This window comes from Symphalangus syndactylus, chromosome 12 (assembly GCF_028878055.3).
Source record: "Symphalangus syndactylus isolate Jambi chromosome 12, NHGRI_mSymSyn1-v2.1_pri, whole genome shotgun sequence".
NCBI lineage: Eukaryota > Metazoa > Chordata > Mammalia > Primates > Hylobatidae > Symphalangus > Symphalangus syndactylus.
In genome coordinates, this window is record NC_072441.2 from 89,740,969 (window position 1) to 89,759,277 (window position 18,309).

The following is an 18,309-nucleotide window of genomic DNA, read 5'->3' on the forward strand; positions in this document are numbered from 1 at the left end:
CCTCCTGACTGGCCTCCCTGCACTCACCCTTGCCATCCTATAGTCTATTTTCACCACAACAGCTATTGTGATCTTTTAAAAATGTGTGTCATATTTGTCACTTCTTTCCCCCAAATCATATACTATCTTCCCCTTGTGCTTGAAGTAAAGGCTAGATCCTTTGCAATGTTCTACAAGATGCTACAGGATCTTGCTCTTCACTCTCTCTGACCTCATCTCCTACTGCTTTTCCTTGCTTGCTGTTGGTCACTCTTGCTCTTCCTTGAATGTGCCAATTATACTTCTGCCCAGAGCCTGTGTTATTTCCTGTTTCTGGAATGTTCTTTCTCATAAAGCCACATTATGCCTCATTATGTCCTTTAGGTCTTTACTCACATGTCACCTTATCAGTGAGGTCTCCTTGATCATTCAGTATAACCCGTCTGCCCTCCCATACTCTTAGTGTCCCTTTCCTTCTTCATTTTTCTCCATTGTGCTTATTACTACTGATGTACTATTAATATATGTTTACTGTTTTTGTGTTTGACTTCCCCACTCCTCTCATTAGAATGTGAGCTCCAGGAGAAGCCTTTGTCTGTTTTGTTCACTACCACATACTCAGAGCCCAGGTCAGTGTCTGGTGCATGGTACAGTGCTTAATAAATATGTGCAGAATGAGTACATTCTTTGACGTTTGAAATCAGAGACTTTAAACTGGAAAGTCCTTAGAAACAATGTAGTCCAATCTCTTCATTTTAAAACGGAGGAAGCTGTGGCCCAGACAGGTGAAATTACTTGTTCAAGGACAAACAGGTAGTGGATGTCACTGACCTTTATATATATATATAGTTTGGATTATACTATAAATGTTGTCCTAACCTGTCAAAGGAGAAAATAGCCACCTATGGAGTAAGGGTTTTTAGTTTCTCTTTTTACAAATGGAAGTTTCCTTTGAATCAGGCAAGTAACGTTAAATAGAAGCCAACTTTTAAGTTTCTCTAACACACTGCTAAATTATAACACGAGAATATACCACATACTCTCCAGCTGCCAGCTATTGCAGTTGCCATCCTTGTTACTATAGTGGTGAGTATCTCTGCCTGTCATGCGTGAGAGAGGGGTTTGATTCCCCGACGGGGTGGTCACGGAAAATTGTGTGAGGATTTTGTCAACCTTCAGAAGTCTCAGAAATGTCCCCTGTTTTGGCTTTCAGTGGAAATCCGAACGCCAGAAGATCTGAATGGAATGTTCTGGATTGAAGAAAGTGGGAAATGGCCTCAATTCACAAAGTCACAGCCTGTTAGAAACCAGTGTGACCTTACTGCCCAGTGAACCCATCTCGTCCTCCAGCCTTTAGGAGGTAGGTTGGACTGGAGCCTGCAGTAGTTTACTCTCCACCTGAGTCCTGGTCTCCGGCTCGGAACCCACTCAGGCCATAGAGAAAAACGCACACTGTGCCACTCCACCGCGCCTCTGGAGACGAGGCTCCTCGGGGATACAAACACTGGGGAGAACATGAGGAACATCCCGACCGTACACTGCGTCCTCCTTTCCCGGGGGTTGCGTTCTCTCTTGGGCTGAGCGACGAGGTCTCTCCCGAGTCCCAGGGCCACATTGCGATGTCACATCTCCTTTGTGGAAAGTGACTGGTAAAGGAGAGAGAACAAAACTGGAGGAACCTAAAGTCTTCGGCTACCTGGTTTAATTTATTCAAGACTCATTAAACCTAGATGAGAAAAAGAACTGCAATGTATAGGAAAAGAAACCAAACCTGCATTGGCCGGGAATCGAACCCGGGCCTCCCGCGTGGCAGGCGAGAATTCTACCACTGAACCACCAATGCTACTGTTCGCTGAAACGCTGCAGTATCATCCCTTAAAGCTCACTCTCTCCGGCCATTCATTAAGGAACCATGCACCCTCTTAAATTGCGGTTTGGAAAATATTTTGTTCAAGATAAAATTGTTTTAAGATATATGTATATATATCTTTATATCTGTATTCGCATGGTAACATATTTTCGGCCTTCCTGAGCCGCTGGGCTCGCAGCGGCCCTCCAAGGCAGCCCGCAGGCCCGTGTGCGCCTCAGGGATCCGACCTCCCATAGCCCCGGGAGACCTTGCCCCTGAAATTGCTGCCTTTGCGTCCTCTGCCACAACCGCGCGTCCTCATAGCCAGCGGGGAGAAGCTAGAACCTTCCCCGCGTTTCTTTCAGCAGCCCTGAGTCAGAGGCGGGCTGGCCTGGCGTAGCCGCCCAGCCTCGCGGCCCATGGCCCGATCCGCCCGAACCTTCTCCCGGGGTCAGCGCCGGCCGCTCCGCCCCGCTGAGTCAGCCCGGGCGGGCGGTCGGAAGGCTCTCGACTGGGCGGGAAGGTGCGGGAAGGTTCGCCGCGGCGGGGTTCAGGGGAGGCGCAAAAGGATAAAAAGCCCGTGGAAGCGGAGCTGAGCAGATGCGAGCCGGGCTGGCTGGAGAGAAACCGCAGGGAGAGCCTCACTGCTGAGCGCCCCTCGACGGCAGAGCGGCAGCATCCTCCGTGGCCTCCAGCATCCGACAAGAAGCTTCAGCCATGCAGGCCCCACGGGAGCTCGCGGTGGGCATCGACCTGGGCACCACCTACTCGTGCGTGGGCGTGTTTCAGCAGGGCCGCGTGGAGATCCTGGCCAACGACCAGGGCAACCGCACCACGCCCAGCTACGTGGCCTTCACCGACACCGAGCGGCTGGTCGGGGACGCGGCCAAGAGCCAGGCGGCCCTGAACCCGCACAACACCGTGTTCGATGCCAAGCGGCTGATCGGGCGCAAGTTCGCGGACACCACGGTGCAGTCGGACATGAAGCACTGGCCCTTCCAGGTGGTGAGCGAGGGAGGCAAGCCCAAGGTGCGCGTGTCCTACCGCGGGGAGGACAAGATGTTCTACCCCGAGGAGATCTCGTCCATGGTGCTGAGCAAGATGAAGGAGACGGCCGAGGCGTACCTGGGCCAGGCCGTGAAGCACGCAGTGATCACCGTGCCCGCCTATTTCAATGACTCGCAGCGCCAGGCCACCAAGGACGCGGGGGCCATCGCGGGGCTCAACGTGCTGCGGATCATCAATGAGCCCACGGCAGCAGCCATCGCCTATGGGCTGGACCGGCGGGGCGCAGGAGAGCGCAACGTGCTCATTTTTGACCTGGGTGGGGGCACCTTCGATGTGTCGGTTCTCTCCATTGACGCCGGTGTCTTTGAGGTGAAAGCCACTGCTGGAGATACCCACCTGGGAGGAGAGGACTTCGACAACCGGCTGGTGAACCACTTCATGGAAGAATTCCGGCGGAGGCATGGGAAGGACCTGAGCGGGAACAAGCGTGCCCTGCGCAGGCTGCGCACAGCCTGTGAGCGCGCCAAGCGCACCCTGTCCTCCAGCACCCAGGCCACCCTGGAGATAGACTCCCTGTTCGAGGGCGTGGACTTCTACACGTCCATCACTCGTGCCCGCTTTGAGGAACTGTGCTCAGACCTCTTCCGCAGCACCCTGGAGCCAGTGGAGAAGGCCCTGCGGGATGCCAAGCTGGACAAGGCCCAGATTCATGACGTCGTCCTGGTGGGGGGCTCCACTCGCATCCCCAAGGTGCAGAAATTGCTGCAGGACTTCTTCAACGGCAAGGAGCTGAACAAGAGCATCAACCCTGATGAGGCTGTGGCCTATGGGGCTGCTGTGCAGGCGGCCGTGTTGATGGGGGACAAGTGCGAGAAAGTGCAGGATCTCCTGCTGCTGGATGTGGCTCCCCTGTCTCTGGGGCTGGAGACAGCAGGTGGGGTGATGACCAGGCTGATCCAGAGGAACGCCACTATCCCCACCAAGCAGACCCAGACTTTCACCACCTACTCGGACAACCAGCCTGGGGTTTTCATCCAGGTGTATGAGGGTGAAAGGGCCATGACCAAGGACAACAACCTGCTGGGGCGTTTTGAACTCAGTGGCATCCCTCCTGCCCGACGTGGAGTCCCCCAGATAGAGGTGACCTTTGACATTGATGCTAATGGCATCCTGAGCGTGACAGCCACTGACAGGAGCACAGGTAAGGCTAACAAGATCACCATCACCAATGACAAGGGCCGGCTGAGCAAGGAGGAGGTGGAGAGGATGGTTCGTGAAGCCGAGCAGTACAAGGCTGACGATGAGGCCCAGAGGGACAGAGTGGCTGCGAAAAACTCGCTGGAGGCCCATGTCTTCCATGTGAAAGGTTCTTTGCAAGAGGAAAGTCTTAGGGACAAGATTCCCGAAGAGGACAGGCGCAAAGTGCAAGACAAGTGTCAGGAAGTCCTTGCCTGGCTGGAGCACAACCAGCTGGCAGAGAAGGAGGAGTATGAGCATCAGAAGAGGGAGCTGGAGCAAATCTGTCGCCCCATCTTCTCCAGGCTCTATGGGGGGCCTGGTGTCCCTGGGGGCAGCAGTTGTGGCGCTCAAGCCCGCCAAGGGGACCCCAGCACCGGCCCCATCATTGAGGAGGTTGATTGAATGACCCTTCGTGATAAGTCAGCTGTGACTGTCAGGGCTATGCTATGTGCCTTCTAGACTGTCTTCTGTGATCCTGCCCTTCAGAGATGAAGGGCTGGGGGGGTCTTCCCTCCAAAGCTAGAACTTTCTTCCCAGGATAACTGAAGTCTTTTGACTTTTTTGGGGGAGGGCGGTTCATCCTCTTCTGCTTCAAATAAAAAGTCATTAATTTATTAACACTTGTGTGGCACTTTAACATTGCTTTCACCTATATTTTGTGTATTTTGTTACTTGCATGTATGAATTTTGTTATGTAAAATATAGTTATAGACCTAAATAAACTTGTAAAACTCCTTCTTGCTTTTCAGTCCAACCAATCAAAGTACAAAAGTACACAAAGACTTTCAGAAGCAGAAAATGTTGGGGTGGGTGCTGAAGGAGGAATGTGAAGAATATTCCTGAAACCGTGTGCGTGATTCCTATAGGGGAAGGCAGGATTTGGAAGAGAGTTTGAGGCCAACACATTGGAACAGTACTGAAGAGTTAGGGCTGATAAAGAGGAGAGGATTGAGACTTACAATGCAGGAAGAGAGAGGGAGAGATGTGGAATTGGAAAAGCAGAGAATGAAGAGAAAGTTAAGTACTGGCAAGGTTTCCATGTGTGATCCTATGATGCAAATTCTGTATTTTTGTCATAGGAACCTGGTTTAGTTTGTCAGTCTAGGTGTTTTAATAACACTAACAAATAGTTTACATGCTTATTAGCTGTTTCTAATCATGTCACTTTATCCATTGTTCTTTTAGAGAAAAGACTCTGAGTCCTGGACTCTGGAGGATGGTATATGTCAGAGGAAGTAGGTCTGGTGGTATGATTAAAGTTACTATTGACTTTATCTATGTCAGAGAAATAGTATGATCCCATCTGGTTTCTGCCCATGGCATAATGAGGATGTTGGAACAAGACTGTATAGATTTTCAGCCCTGCAACTTTATATACTGTGCAAATTAAACTCTCCAAGCTTCAGTTTCCTCTTCCCTGCAGTGGGGATGATGATGATAACAGTACCAACCTCCAGATTGTTGTGAGGGTTCAATTAATTAATATATGTAAGAGGCAAAGAAGAATGTCAGCCATATGATATACTATCAACAAACATTAGCAATTACTATTAATTGTTAGTTGGGTGTTAACTATGTACCAGGTACTTGACATACACAATCTAACTTAATCTTCACAGTAGCATTACGGAATACTGTCTTCTTTTTGAAGATGAGCATTATGAGGTTCAAAGAGGTTAAAGAATTTATTCAAAGACACAAAGCTATTAAGTGGGGACAGGAAGGCTGGAATGAAGAACCCTGTCCTGCCTGAGTCTAGAGTCTGAGCATGCCACCTTACAAATAGGCCATAACTCCACTTGTTACCAGATCTTCCCCTAGATGTTTTGAAATTGGATATATTACTCCTTTGAAACGCAGCTGGATGCTGAGCCCCGTGAGAAAAAGTGTGCATTTTATTGTATATTTGCAGAGACAGAGTCTTGCTCTGTCGCCTAAGCTGGAGTGCAATGGCGCGATCTCAACTCACCGCAACCTCTGCCTCCCGGGTTCAACCAATTCTCCTGCCTCAGCCTCCTGAGTAGCTGGGATTACAGGTGCCCGCCATCACACCCAGCTAAGTTTTGTATTTTTAGTAGAGACTGGGTTTCACCATGTTGGTCAGGCTGGTCTCCAACTCCTGACCTCAGGTGATCCGCCTGCCTCAGCCTCCCAAAGTGCTGGGATTACAGGTGTGAGCCACTATGCCTAGCTAGTTGTGTGTTTTTTATAGCAAGTGACGGAATCTGCAAAATATCCTTAGGCAAAACTTTACTGCCAGTTGAGTCAATGACAATATAAAAGCAAGGATATTTGCCTTTGCTTTGTTGGTGTAAACAAAATAATCAAAAGGATAAACTTGTGTTAGTTCCCAATCAATCCAATCCAGAGTATATTTGCCCTATGCACATTGGGAGATTTATTTTTATCTCAGAAATTATGGGAGAGCTTGGCTAGAACAATGCTACATTATACATTATATTTCTTAGGTTGATTTTTTAAAGACAGAGAGAAGGTTACACTAACAACGCACTTGTCCCTGGCTGTCATTTCACATTTTTAACTGCCCTCTTTTCCTGGCCATGGCCCAAGTCTTACACAACCTGGCTTCACATGGAAGGAACCTGAAAAAAAAAAAAAAAAAGAGAGAGAGAGAGAGAGATGGAGTAACACATACATCCTGCATTACATTCTTCCTTTCCTGAATCTCATCTCAATTCTCAACATTGACCCCCCTCAACCTGTTTGAACTTCTCAAGAGGATTGATGGTACTCACTTTTATATAGTTTCTTAGTATTTTGATAGCATGCCTTTTCTCCTTTTAAAAAACCCAACACACACAGAATATAAGAAGAAAGATTTTTATCGTATTTAGTTGTGACATCTCAGATCCTCCCATTTGAGTGCAATCTATTTTTCTATAGAGAGATGTAAACAAACTTTATTTACTTTTAAATGTCTGTTGATCATTTTGCTTTAGTTTCTTTGGGGACTGTTTCTTGTATACTAGGTATCTAAAAATCCTTATATTGTATGTAGTCTTAGTTTGATTATTGTAATCACAACTATGTCACCCAGTTCCAAAGGGGGGGAAAAAGTTTGAACAAATTAAATCAGAACACATGCCCATTATTAAAAAAATCAATTCTTGGTACAAGCAGTTTCTTGCCCCCTTCCCAGGTCCTACTCCTCACAGGCAACCACTTTCAAGTTGTTGGTTTTTTAAAAGAATTTTTGATTTTGCAATAATTTTAGATGAACAGATGAGTTGCAACGATACTACATAAAGTTATTACTCTATATCCTTTCTACTTCCCCTAATGTTAAAATCTTACATAACCATGTTATATTTATCAAACCTAAGAAATTGGCATTGGTATAACATTAATGACTAACTGTAGATTTTATTCAGATTTTACTTTTTTTTTTTTTTTTTGGACACAGGGTCTCACTCTGTACCCCAGGCTGGAGTGCAGTGGCACGATCTCGGCTCACTGCAACCTCTGCCCCCTGGGCTCAAGAGATTCGCCTCAGGATCCCGGAGTAGCTGGGACTACAGGCGGGAACCCCGGGTGCTTGGGAGGCTGAGGCACGAGAACCGCGAGAACCCGGAAGACGGAGGCTGTAGTGAGCCGAGATCGCGCCACTGTACTCCAGCCTGGGGTACAGAGTGAGATCCTGTCTCAAAAAAAAAAAAAAAAAAAAAGCTGGGGAGCGGGGCAAGGCGGTGGAGAATCCGATCCTTACCAAAGTTTGACACTACTGCGTTAGCGTTAAAAACAAAACAAACAAACAAAAAAAACCCAGTTAAGACTGTACAGCAAATTAAAGGATCCTGAGTTGAGGGCGTTCTCTTGTTTAGTCAAAGGAGTTGGTATCTGCCTGCCTTAGTGTGCTTGACGCACAGAAAGGGCTCAACACATTGTTGTCGAATAAAAGAATGGATAAATTGACACTGGGAAGTTGGAATAATAGTCTCAACTGCTCCCTGATTTCATAGACCAGACTCCAGCCTACAATACAGAAAAAATAGATTTAGTTCTATATGTGCAGAGAAGCACAAATAATTTTCGTAAATGTAGATACCCAGGATAAAACGCAGTGTTGACCGATCGAAAAGTCTTTCTCTAAGAACTCAAACATGATTGCTGGTTGGTTCAAATCAGGAGGAAAATTAAGGACGGAAAACATATCTTGTCAGAAGTGGGATTCGAACCCACGCCTCCAGGGGAGACTGCGACCTGAACGCAGCGCCTTAGACCGCTCGGCCATCCTGACTCACGTTTTATGTCCTTTCCTAATTTCTCCTAATTTTATCATATACTGATGGTGCACGCTATCAGGTCACATTAATGTGTCTATTTACTGTTTCAAATAAAATTCTAGCTCTCTCTAGACCTTGTCGCAAAGCGGAAAAAATGAAACAGCCTCCGACAGCTCTTTTCTCTTTCCTATTTCCTCACTACCCAAACTAAACCTTAAGGCTCCATTTTCCCTGGCGACTCTTCGAGCGCCCCTCTGCTTCTCTAGAGGGGTCGAGCCATGTCAAGGTGGACCCTGTGCCGGCCCGTCTCCCTCGGGTCCTCTGCACCAATCACTGTTGCTGAATCCGACACCCGGAGGATCCAGTGCGGAGTCTCGAACAGCTGCGGAGCTGGGAGCTATGGGACGTGAGGAGAGCAGGGGGAAGAGAAGACGGGGGAGGAAAATCCCCCGGCGGTGCTCAACTCCAGCTTTCTCTCTCGGCTGTGAGCCGGCCCTGCCCTCCGGCTTCCAGAGCCAGTGGCTTCTGCGTTCACTGTCCCCCGCCGTTTGCGGGGCGGGGCCGATTCATAAGAATCGGTTCTCACCAAGTGAGGGCTTAGCGTATTTAACCTCAGCATCATAAACAAAAGACACTGCTAGAACGGTCGGGAAATTCATACGCTTTGCTTATCTTATATATAAATTTCTAAAATCCCGAGGTGGGGCCGCGTTGGTGGTATAGTGGTGAGCATAGCTGCCTTCCAAGCAGTTGACCCGGGTTCGATTCCCGGCCAACGCAAGCTTTTGTCTTCTATGAAGAACTTTTCTGAGTAGGATCCTACAGCGCGTTGAGTATCCGTTTTACGCCTCAACGAAACTGCAGCAGTACCTCATTTTCCGTACTCGCTTCCTGTGTTTCCCCGGCCCCTTTCTAGACCCAGGCTCTTTTTGAAGGGATTAAATTCTGATGGTTCTTTCCTCCGTTCCTTCCTTTGTAAACTTCCAACTCTTGAGGACTCTTTGGGATCATTTGAATCCTGGGATGAGTCTTAGCTTCAGAAAGGGGCTCTTGTGTCTTCACTTGCGAGATTCATTCGATAGCCACGCACTATTGAGCACTTGAACTTGGCTAGTTTCTCTAAGAAACTGCATTTTCAAATTTAGTCTTAGTAAATAAATCAATTGAAATAAAATTAATAAGTGGAAATTTTAAAATGGATACTTAATAACTCAACCATTGGAGAAGGTTTCAGTGCATTTGAAACAACTGGGCTATTGAATCTACTTTTTCAAATGTAAATTTTATGAAATCTAAATACGGATTGTTTTTCCGAAGAAAATTTCCCTTCCGAGTTGAAATGTGCTGTCTTTAAGTGTAAAATACATAGCGATTTTTGAAGACTAGCTAAGAAAAAAAATATAGCCAATTAATATTTTTATATTGATTACTTGTAATATTTTGCATATGATGGGTTAAAGAACAGGATTTGTTATTAAAATTATCACCTCTTTCTTTTTACTTTTTAATGTGACTATTAAAAATGACACGTGGGACTCGAATTATATTTCTACTGCAGTGTGCCGGTCTAGAGAGTAGAAGCAAAACTTTGCCAACAGTCAGCAATTTTCCCTGAAAGCATGCTGGTAGTTTAGGAGTATCTTTTTCTAAAAGACAATTTTTGAAAAAAAAAAAAAAACACTCGCGGTCGTCCTCGTTAGTATAGTGGTGAGTGTCCCCGCCTATTACGCGGGAGTTCGGGGTTCGATTCCCCGACGGGGAGATTAGTGTTGGTTTTTACTTTTTTTCCTCGTCTCTTCCAGTCAAGTAAAAAACAATTTACAAGTGCTTAAAAACCAAATTAAAATAATTAACAAATTAGAAAGAAACACAAACTCCAGTCCCAGTTAGCTACAATCCCTTTTTAATAAATTCCAGTCTTCATTTTAAACCTAGTTAGCTCCTAAAACCTGTTTTCCTTATTTGCCTGTGTTAATGTTTAGGCCTTGTATACTCAATGCTGTAACCCAAATTGTTTCCTCTCGCCTAAAGGCTATCAAGTTCCAAAGGGCACCATGCATAAATACGCCTTTCTTCCAAAAACCCTTCAACCTGCCACCCGCAAAAACCTTAGCTGCTGTTCCCCACACAACACCCTTTTCCAGCAAAAAATAGCCAAAAAATTCAACATCCAATCTCCCTAACAGCAGTTAGGGTCTCCACTCCTAAGGGGGAACTGAAAGGAGATAGTTAGCTTGGTAGATAGCAAGGGAAGTGTCTCTGGAGAGCCCCTGGCCCCGTGGGTCAGTGCCTCATTCCCACATAACAAAAAAGCAGCCTGGGAAAAAGTCAAGCTTCGGGCAAACCAGCACCGGAGGTTGCGCCTGAAACCATGCCGGTGGCTGCACAAATAGGAGTGCCTCCAACTTTCTGAGATAAAAACTTGCACAAACCTCCAGCTCACTCAAATAAGGGAACAAGGCCTGAAATAGAAATGCCTTTGATCTTTGTATAGTCAGCGGGCTCCCAGGAAAAAGTTCCTTCTGTTTTTGTAGGCATAGGCACAGTAGGCTCCAGTGGGTTCCAGTAAGCACTTTCCTTTCCTTTTTTTAAGCTGCAAGTCCAGCCTCTATAAATCACAAGTTCAGCCCCTAATTGGTCCTGGGGCAAGGTCCCGGGCCAAGCTTTCACTTCAGCTCCTTAATAGATCTAGGGCCAAGCAAAGCAGCCTCTACAAATCATCACTTAAGCCCCTAATTATTCCCGGCGGAGGTCCTAGGCTAAGGTCCCGGGCCAAGCTTTCTAATTAGTCCCGGGCCAAGGTCCCAGGCCAACCTAAATCACACATTCTCCAAAACAGCCGGCAAACTAAGCACATTCCTTCCTGTTTCCAGTCCATAAAAACCCCCAAAGTGGCCTCATAGTAAGCAACCCATTCGGGCCCCCCTCTCTGCTGGCAAAAAGCTCAGATGTACTGGAGTGAGCATTTGATTTGGAACTGAGTTACACGGGAGAGAGGCAGGGATTCAATTTGGCTGGGAATCAAACTCTTTTGATAATTTCCTAATAAACTGATAGTCATTAGATGACTTGTAGTCTCGATAAGTTGAAACTTTTTCCTAACATGCTGTTTATGATACTGAGTTCTTTGTCACTGGTTGAACTAACAGTAATTGTATTCACAAATTTTCTAGCCTTTAAAATACTGTCTGAGGGTTTTATGTATCTGTTATCTTTTATTATACAAAAGTCATTTATTGGAATGACATATATAATTAGATTGACCCTAACCATTCAGACTGGATGAGGCAACACAGTGTGAAGATTAAGTGCATGGGCTCTGTTGTGCTTCCTGTGTTTGAATCTTGGCTCTCTTTGTCTCCATTTCCTCTCTGTAAAAGAGGATAATGATGACAATTTTAATTCTTAAATGGGTTAGTATATAAACATATATTACAAATGTATAAACATTGCCAGGATGGTCCATTGTTAATGACTGCAGTGGGATGATGTTTGAGATTTTAAGTCTCATTCCATAAAATTGAGGTGAAATTCAACAGGGATGGGAAGAAAGGACATCTGCACCTCAGCCACCCTTTAGCTCCAAACCTCCCTTATGCTCTCATCTGCCCCACAGCCTCCATCCTGTAACGAGGACTAGCTGTGCCAGTGGAGGCCACAGCATCTAGCTTATGCCTCCAATGTAACCTGTTACTGCCCACCTGCTCTCCCTGATATTCTCTGACTCTTAGTACTAAGGTCCCACGGAGGCTGCAGTGCCCACAGGCAAGAAGAACCAAGGGTAGTACTGACTGGTAGTGGCTAGCCACAGCTGTGTGGGGCCAGATTGACACTGGGCAATCGCTAAGTGGATCAGGGTTCAGGCTGCCCTGTCTTGGGAGACATAGAGGGACAGGGACCTATAACCAACACCTGCCATAGGCTGGCTTCAGTTGCCCTTCAGGTTGGGATTCACTGAGTGGTTTTTCTGGAAGTAGCCACCTAGAGTTCCCTGTGGCCAGCCGAAGTATGGGGGCTGGATTTTTGGGATGTCTAGGGAAAGCCAAAAGCAAAACCCAGAAGATAATTCTTTTTGTGGAGGAGTTAACAGATCTAGCACTGACCAATCAGAATAGCCACTGGCTATACATTTCCCCATTATAATAGGATTCGCCACATTCCACAAATTTTGTTTTTTTAAATTTCCAAATATATGAAGCCTTTTAAAAGTTATTTTTTGTCATTGATTTCTGAGTTAAATTCCTTATGTTCAGAAAATGTTCTTCATATACTACTGATTCCATGACATATGTTGAAGCTTACTGGCCTTAGCCAGGTGTGGTGGCTCAAGCCTGTAATCCCAGCACTTTGAGAGGCCGAGATGTGGGATCACTTGAGGTCAGGAGTTCAAGACCAGCCTGACCAACATGGTGAACCTGTCTCTACTAAAAATAAAAAATAAATAAATAAAAAATATTAGCCAGGTGTGGTGGCACGCGCACCTGTAATTCCAGCTACTCAGGAGGCTGAGGCAGGAGAATCACTTGCACCCAGGAGGCAGAGGTTGAAGTGAGCTGAGATAGTGCCATCATACTCCAGCCTGGGTGACAGAGCAAGACTCCATCTTAAAAAAAAGAAAAAGAAAAAAAAGAAACTTATTAGCCTCATATAAAGTCAGTTTTCATAATATCCCATGTGTGTTTGAGAAGAATGTACAACTAATAATTATTGATTGCAGTTCTATATATATGTCGGTTAAATTGAGCTTGTTAATTGCATTCATATGCTTAATAAAAGTAAATAAGAAAAAAAGACACATGCTTAATTTTTTTCTGTTTGATCTAGTAAGGGTTGAAGTATGTGGAATTCTCTCACTGTGGTGACGGATTTGTTCATTTTCCCTTGTAGGCCTAATTCTTGCTTTCATATTTTAATGCCATTTTATCAGTTACATATTCATCAGTAGTTTAATCTTTTATTATATGATGACCATCTTCATCCCTAATGATGCGTTGTTTGTTAAACTTTATTTTGTCTGATATTGTATAGCTATATGCCAACTTTCTTTTTGTTAGAATATTCCTGGCATTCCCTTTTCCATTTAATCTTTCTGTTTCTTTACGTTTTAATGTCATTCTTCTAAACAGAATAAAATTGATCTTAAAAATTCACTTTATCTTTTAACTGGAAGGTTTTGTTCAGTTGCATTATTATAATTACTGTTATAGGCCGGGTCATGGTGGCTCACACCTGTAATCCCAGCACTTTGGGAGGCTGAGGCGGGTGGATCACTTGAGGTCAGGAGTTCAAGACCAGCCTGGCCAACATGGTGAGACCGCAACTCTACTAAAAATTAGGTGGGTGTGGTGGCATGCACCTGTAGTCCCCAGGAGGCTGAGGTGGGAGAATCGCTTGAACTGGGAAGGTGGATATTGCAGTGAGTGAGCCAAGATGCCACCCCTGCACTCCAGCCTGGGTGACAGAGACTCTGTCCACCCACCCTCCAAAAAAAATCGCTGATATATTTGAATTTATTTCACCACCTCGTTTTGTACTTTTGATCTCAATTATTCTTTTATTCTTTAGCAATTCTTCCTTTTTACTCTCCTGCTTTTGCATTGCTGTCACATACATGTAAAATGAAGCACAGGAAATGTATGTATATTCACAATCAACTGGAAACTAATCACTTTTTATTCTGCTGTCAATCCAGCAATGGAGGTAAAGCACAGAGTGGTAGTTCCAAACTTGAACTTCACAGATGAACAAAATTTCCCCATAATGTTTGTTACTGGCCGGGCAAGGTGGCTCAAGCCTGTAATCCCAACTACTTGGGAAGCTAAGGCAGGAGGATTGCTTGAGCTTGAGAGTTGCAGGCTGCAGTGAGCTAAGATTGTGCAGCTACACTCCGACCTAGGTGATAGAGCAAGACCCTGTCTCTAATGACATCAGAAAAGTTGGTCACTAGTATAGGGTGGCCAACTTTTCATTTTGCCAAGTTACGAAATTCATAATACAAATAGCCACAAAACTATCATCTATCCTAATTTTAATTTTAAAAAAGAAAGGACATTTAAAAACAACTTATTTTGGCAAATGAAAACTTATTACTATTGGGTTTTCACCATTAAAGCTGATGAGCTTGGCCTTTCCTCCTTGCTTTTGATAGGGCCAAAAGAGAGACATTCGCTACTTTAACAACTTTAAGGTGGACTCCAGGAATTTCACCAACAGCATGACCTTTTCCACCAAATCCAGCAACCAGAACTGTTGTGGGAAGTCAGGGACCCCGAATGGAGGGACCAGCTGGAGCCGAGGCAGAAGAACATAAATTGTGAAGATTTCATGGACATTTATGACTTCCCCAATCAATACTCTTATAATTTCTTATGCCTGTATTTAATCTCTTCATCCTGTCATCTTCATAAGCTGAGGATGTATGTCACCTCAGGACCCTGTGATGGTTGTGTTAACTGTACAAATTGTAAAACGCGTGTGTTTGAACAATATGAAATCAGTGCACCCTGAAAAAGAACAGAATAACAGCAATTTTCAGGGAACAAGGAAAGATAACCGTAAGGTCTGACTGCCTGCGGGGTCGGGCGGAATAGTGTCATATTTTTCTTCTTGCAGAGAGCCTATAGATGGACGTGTGAGTAGGAGAAATATTGCTGAATTCTTTTCCCCACAAGGAATATTAATAATTGATAGTCCTGGGGAAGGAATGCATTCCTGGGGGTAAGTCTATAGACGGCCACTCTGGGAATCTCAGTATTATGTGGTTGAGATAAGGACTGAAATACGCCCTGGTCTCCTGCAGTACCCTCAGGCTTACTAGGATTGGGAAATTCCAGCCTGGTAAATTCTAGTCAGACCAGTTGTCTGCTCTCAAACCCTGTTTCTTGTTAAGATGTTTAACAAGACAATGCATGCACAGTGGGACAGAGGCCCTCATCAGTAATTCTAATTTTGCCTTGCCTTGTGATCTTTTATTGCCCTTTGAAACAAGTGATCTTTGTGACTTACTCCCTGTTTGTACACCCCCTCCCCTTTTAGAAACCCTAATAAAAACTTGCTGGTTTTGTGGCTCAGGTGGGCATCATGGAACCTGCCAATATGTGATGTCACCCCTGGCGGCCCAGCAGTAAAATTCTTCTCTTTGTACTCTTTCTCTTCATTTCTCAGACCGGCTGACATTTAGGGAAAATAGAAAAGAACCTACATTGAAATATTGGGGGCTGGTTCCCCCGATACAGAACTTCATCATTTTTTTCAATAAAATTCAAGCAATCATCATCAGGTACAAAGGCTGTGATTTTCTTGCTGTTCTCTCATCTGCCTCACAGCCTCCATCCTGTAACAAGAGGACCAGCTGTGCCAGTGGAGACCACAGCATCTAGCGCTCGCTGGATGATCAGCTTGGCCCTGGCATACTTCTCAGTGGCACAGCTGGGCTATTTGGCTCCAATCCCTACTTTTTCCAGCCCAATTCCCTTTGCATGAGAAGCACCTCCAAAAGGGCTGGTCTTCAGGACTGTGCCCGAATGGGCTTTCTTGTACCATTTGCCATGCCACTTCTGATCCTGTCGGTGACTATGGAGCTTCCTGGCGGTAGACAGTCCATGACACTTGCCCATATTGCCGGCTCCACAGGTCTGAGCAAAAGAACAAAAACAAAAATTTAAAGTATGAAAGAAATGACTCTAGGCCTGGCACGGTGGCTCACGCCTGTAATCCCAGCACTTTGGGAGGCTGAGGTGGGAGGATCACCTGAGGTCAGGAGTTTGAGACCAGCCTGGCCAACATGGCGAAAGCCCATCTCTACTAAAAATACAAAAAAATTAGCTGGGCGAGGTGGCGGGCGCCTGTAGTCCCAGCTACTCGGGAGGCTGAGGCAGGAGAATGGCATGAACCCTGGGGGGCGGAGTCTGCAGTGAGCCGAGATCACGCCACTGCACTCCAACCTGGGCGACAGCAAGACTCCATCTCAAAAAAAAAAAAAATACAAAAATTAGCCGGGCATTGTGGCCCATGCCTGTAATCTCAGCTACTCAGGAGGCTGAGGCAGGAGAATTGCTTGAACATGGGTGGTGGAGGTTGCAGTGAGCCGAGATTGTGCCACTGCACTCCAGTCTGGGCAACAGAGTGAGACTCCATCTCAAAAAAAAAAAATTAATCAAAAAAAAAAATGACTCTAGTTTAAAGATCATTTGGCAAATTTATTTATTTACTTATTTATTATACATATACACATATATGTATTTTACATAAGATATAAGATATGTGTACACATAAACATATGTGCATATATAATTTCTGCATATGCATATCTATGTTTGTGTGTCTTCTCATTTCACTGAACATCATTGAAAACTTCCACCTGTACCTAAACTGGAGCCCACTGATGACAGAGGATGGCAGGGCAGAAAGAAAGGAGATTCTGTATGGAGGCTATGGAAAGGCCCAGGGTCTTGGGCAATATAGAAAATGGCTTTTGTCCAAGTGTTCTTATTGTTCAATTCCCACCTATGAGTGAGAACATGCCGTGTTTGATTTTCTGTCCTTGCGATAGTTTGTTCAGAATGATGGTTTCCAGCTTCATCCATGTCCCTACAAAGGACATGAACTCATCCTTTTTTATGGCTGCATAGTATTCCATAGTGTATATGTGCCACATTTTCTTAATCCAGTCTATCATTGATGGACATTTGGGTTGGTTCCAAGTCTTTGCTATTGTGAATAGTGCTGCAATAAACATACATGTGCATGGGTGGGGAACATCACACACCGGGACCTGTCGTGGGTGGGGGGAGGGAGGAGGGATAACATTAGGAGAAACACCTAATGTAAATGACGAGTTAACGGGTGCAGCACACCAACATGGCGCATGTATACATATGTAACAAACCTGCACCTTGCGCACATGTAGCCTAGAACTTAAAGTGTGTGTGTGTGTGTATATATATATATATATATGAATTAAAGAAAAAAAAGGCTTTTTAGACCCAGCACTGACGAGGTTCCCTAGATCGATGGTGGTGGAATTAGGAGTCTCTGTCCTCAGATATTTGGATCTGGATATGTCAGCATGAAAGTCCTTAAGTTGCAGACATTTTTTAAAAAATATTTTTTATTTCCAAGCTGAATAACATTAATTGGAATGTAACAGGCTTTTTAAGCTCCGTGTTCTGTCTGCATGTCTAATACGCCGGTAGAAACCTTTCAAAACAGCATGGGTTGAAGACTAATTTTGTAATACAAAACTCACTTAGACATCACATTTTGCTGGACGTGATTGGACCTGTAAGAAAATATTTTTAATGCTCACGATAATAAGCTTATTATGAGTCAGCACTCAACATGTGCACATGCATACATAAATTGTCTACATCAGCAAAAAAACTTATTGTCGTACTTCTCTGACCAAAATCAACGGAACCCCCGAACCCACAGAGAGCATCCATTTTGGATTCCCCGAAGACCCTTCGTTCCTGCATCCTCTTCTGCTCTCCTTTTCTCAGCCTCTTCTGGTGGAAGCTGAGTCCTGCTCCAGATCTACGTAAGTGCTAGCGCTGAAAAAAGACCTGCCCCGCTCAGGGCTGTGAGCCGCGCCCTGAAGCACAAAAAGCTAATTGTGTCACAGGTTTCAAATCAACCTCAATTTTTTTGGAGACGTAGAGTGCTGAGCATTTTTTCTTCAGTGAAGTGACTTGGCAGCCAAATTCGTTAACACCCGTCTCTGTGGCGCAATCGGTTAGCGCGTTCGGCTGTTAACCGAAAGGTTGGTGGTTCGATCCCACCCAGGGACGGAAGTCGCGTTTTGTGAACCTCGGGTTTTTGAAACTTCGACTGAAAGAACCGCGTGCGATACTATTCGCCGGGAGCGCTGGGGCCTTGGCTCTCAAAACCAGCCGCGGTGCTAACCGCCGGGAGCCCTGGCAGCTGATCTCCGCGTTGTGTGGTTCCCAATGTCCTCTTCTGCCTTAGTGCTGTACGGGTAATTTTGAGGTA

General features: G+C 45.3%; 1 protein-coding gene and 5 non-coding genes across 6 annotated transcripts; 4 read left to right on the top strand and 2 right to left on the bottom strand.

Annotated features, from left to right (window-relative positions):
• Window positions 1-1,751: 1,751 nt before the first annotated feature.
• On the bottom strand, window positions 1,752-1,822 carry TRNAG-GCC (transfer RNA glycine (anticodon GCC)). The gene has a single exon. It is a non-coding gene; the product is annotated as a tRNA-Gly (tRNA).
• Window positions 1,823-1,967: 145 nt separating this feature from the next.
• On the top strand, window positions 1,968-4,809 carry HSPA6 (heat shock protein family A (Hsp70) member 6). Its single transcript, XM_063625004.1, has one exon. It carries the CDS (start codon window positions 2,546-2,548, stop codon window positions 4,475-4,477), a length of 1,932 nt encoding a protein of 643 aa, XP_063481074.1. The 5' UTR covers window positions 1,968-2,545; the 3' UTR covers window positions 4,478-4,809.
• Window positions 4,810-8,250: 3,441 nt separating this feature from the next.
• TRNAL-CAG (transfer RNA leucine (anticodon CAG)) lies at window positions 8,251-8,333 on the bottom strand. Its single transcript has one exon. It is a non-coding gene; the product is annotated as a tRNA-Leu (tRNA).
• Window positions 8,334-9,027: 694 nt separating this feature from the next.
• Window positions 9,028-9,099, top strand: TRNAG-UCC (transfer RNA glycine (anticodon UCC)). Its single transcript has one exon. It is a non-coding gene; the product is annotated as a tRNA-Gly (tRNA).
• Window positions 9,100-10,009: 910 nt separating this feature from the next.
• TRNAN-AUU (transfer RNA asparagine (anticodon AUU)) lies at window positions 10,010-10,081 on the top strand. Its single transcript has one exon. It is a non-coding gene; the product is annotated as a tRNA-Asn (tRNA).
• A 7,952-nt stretch (window positions 10,082-18,033) lies between these two features.
• TRNAN-GUU (transfer RNA asparagine (anticodon GUU)) lies at window positions 18,034-18,107 on the top strand. Its single transcript has one exon. It is a non-coding gene; the product is annotated as a tRNA-Asn (tRNA).
• Window positions 18,108-18,309: the final 202 nt, after the last annotated feature.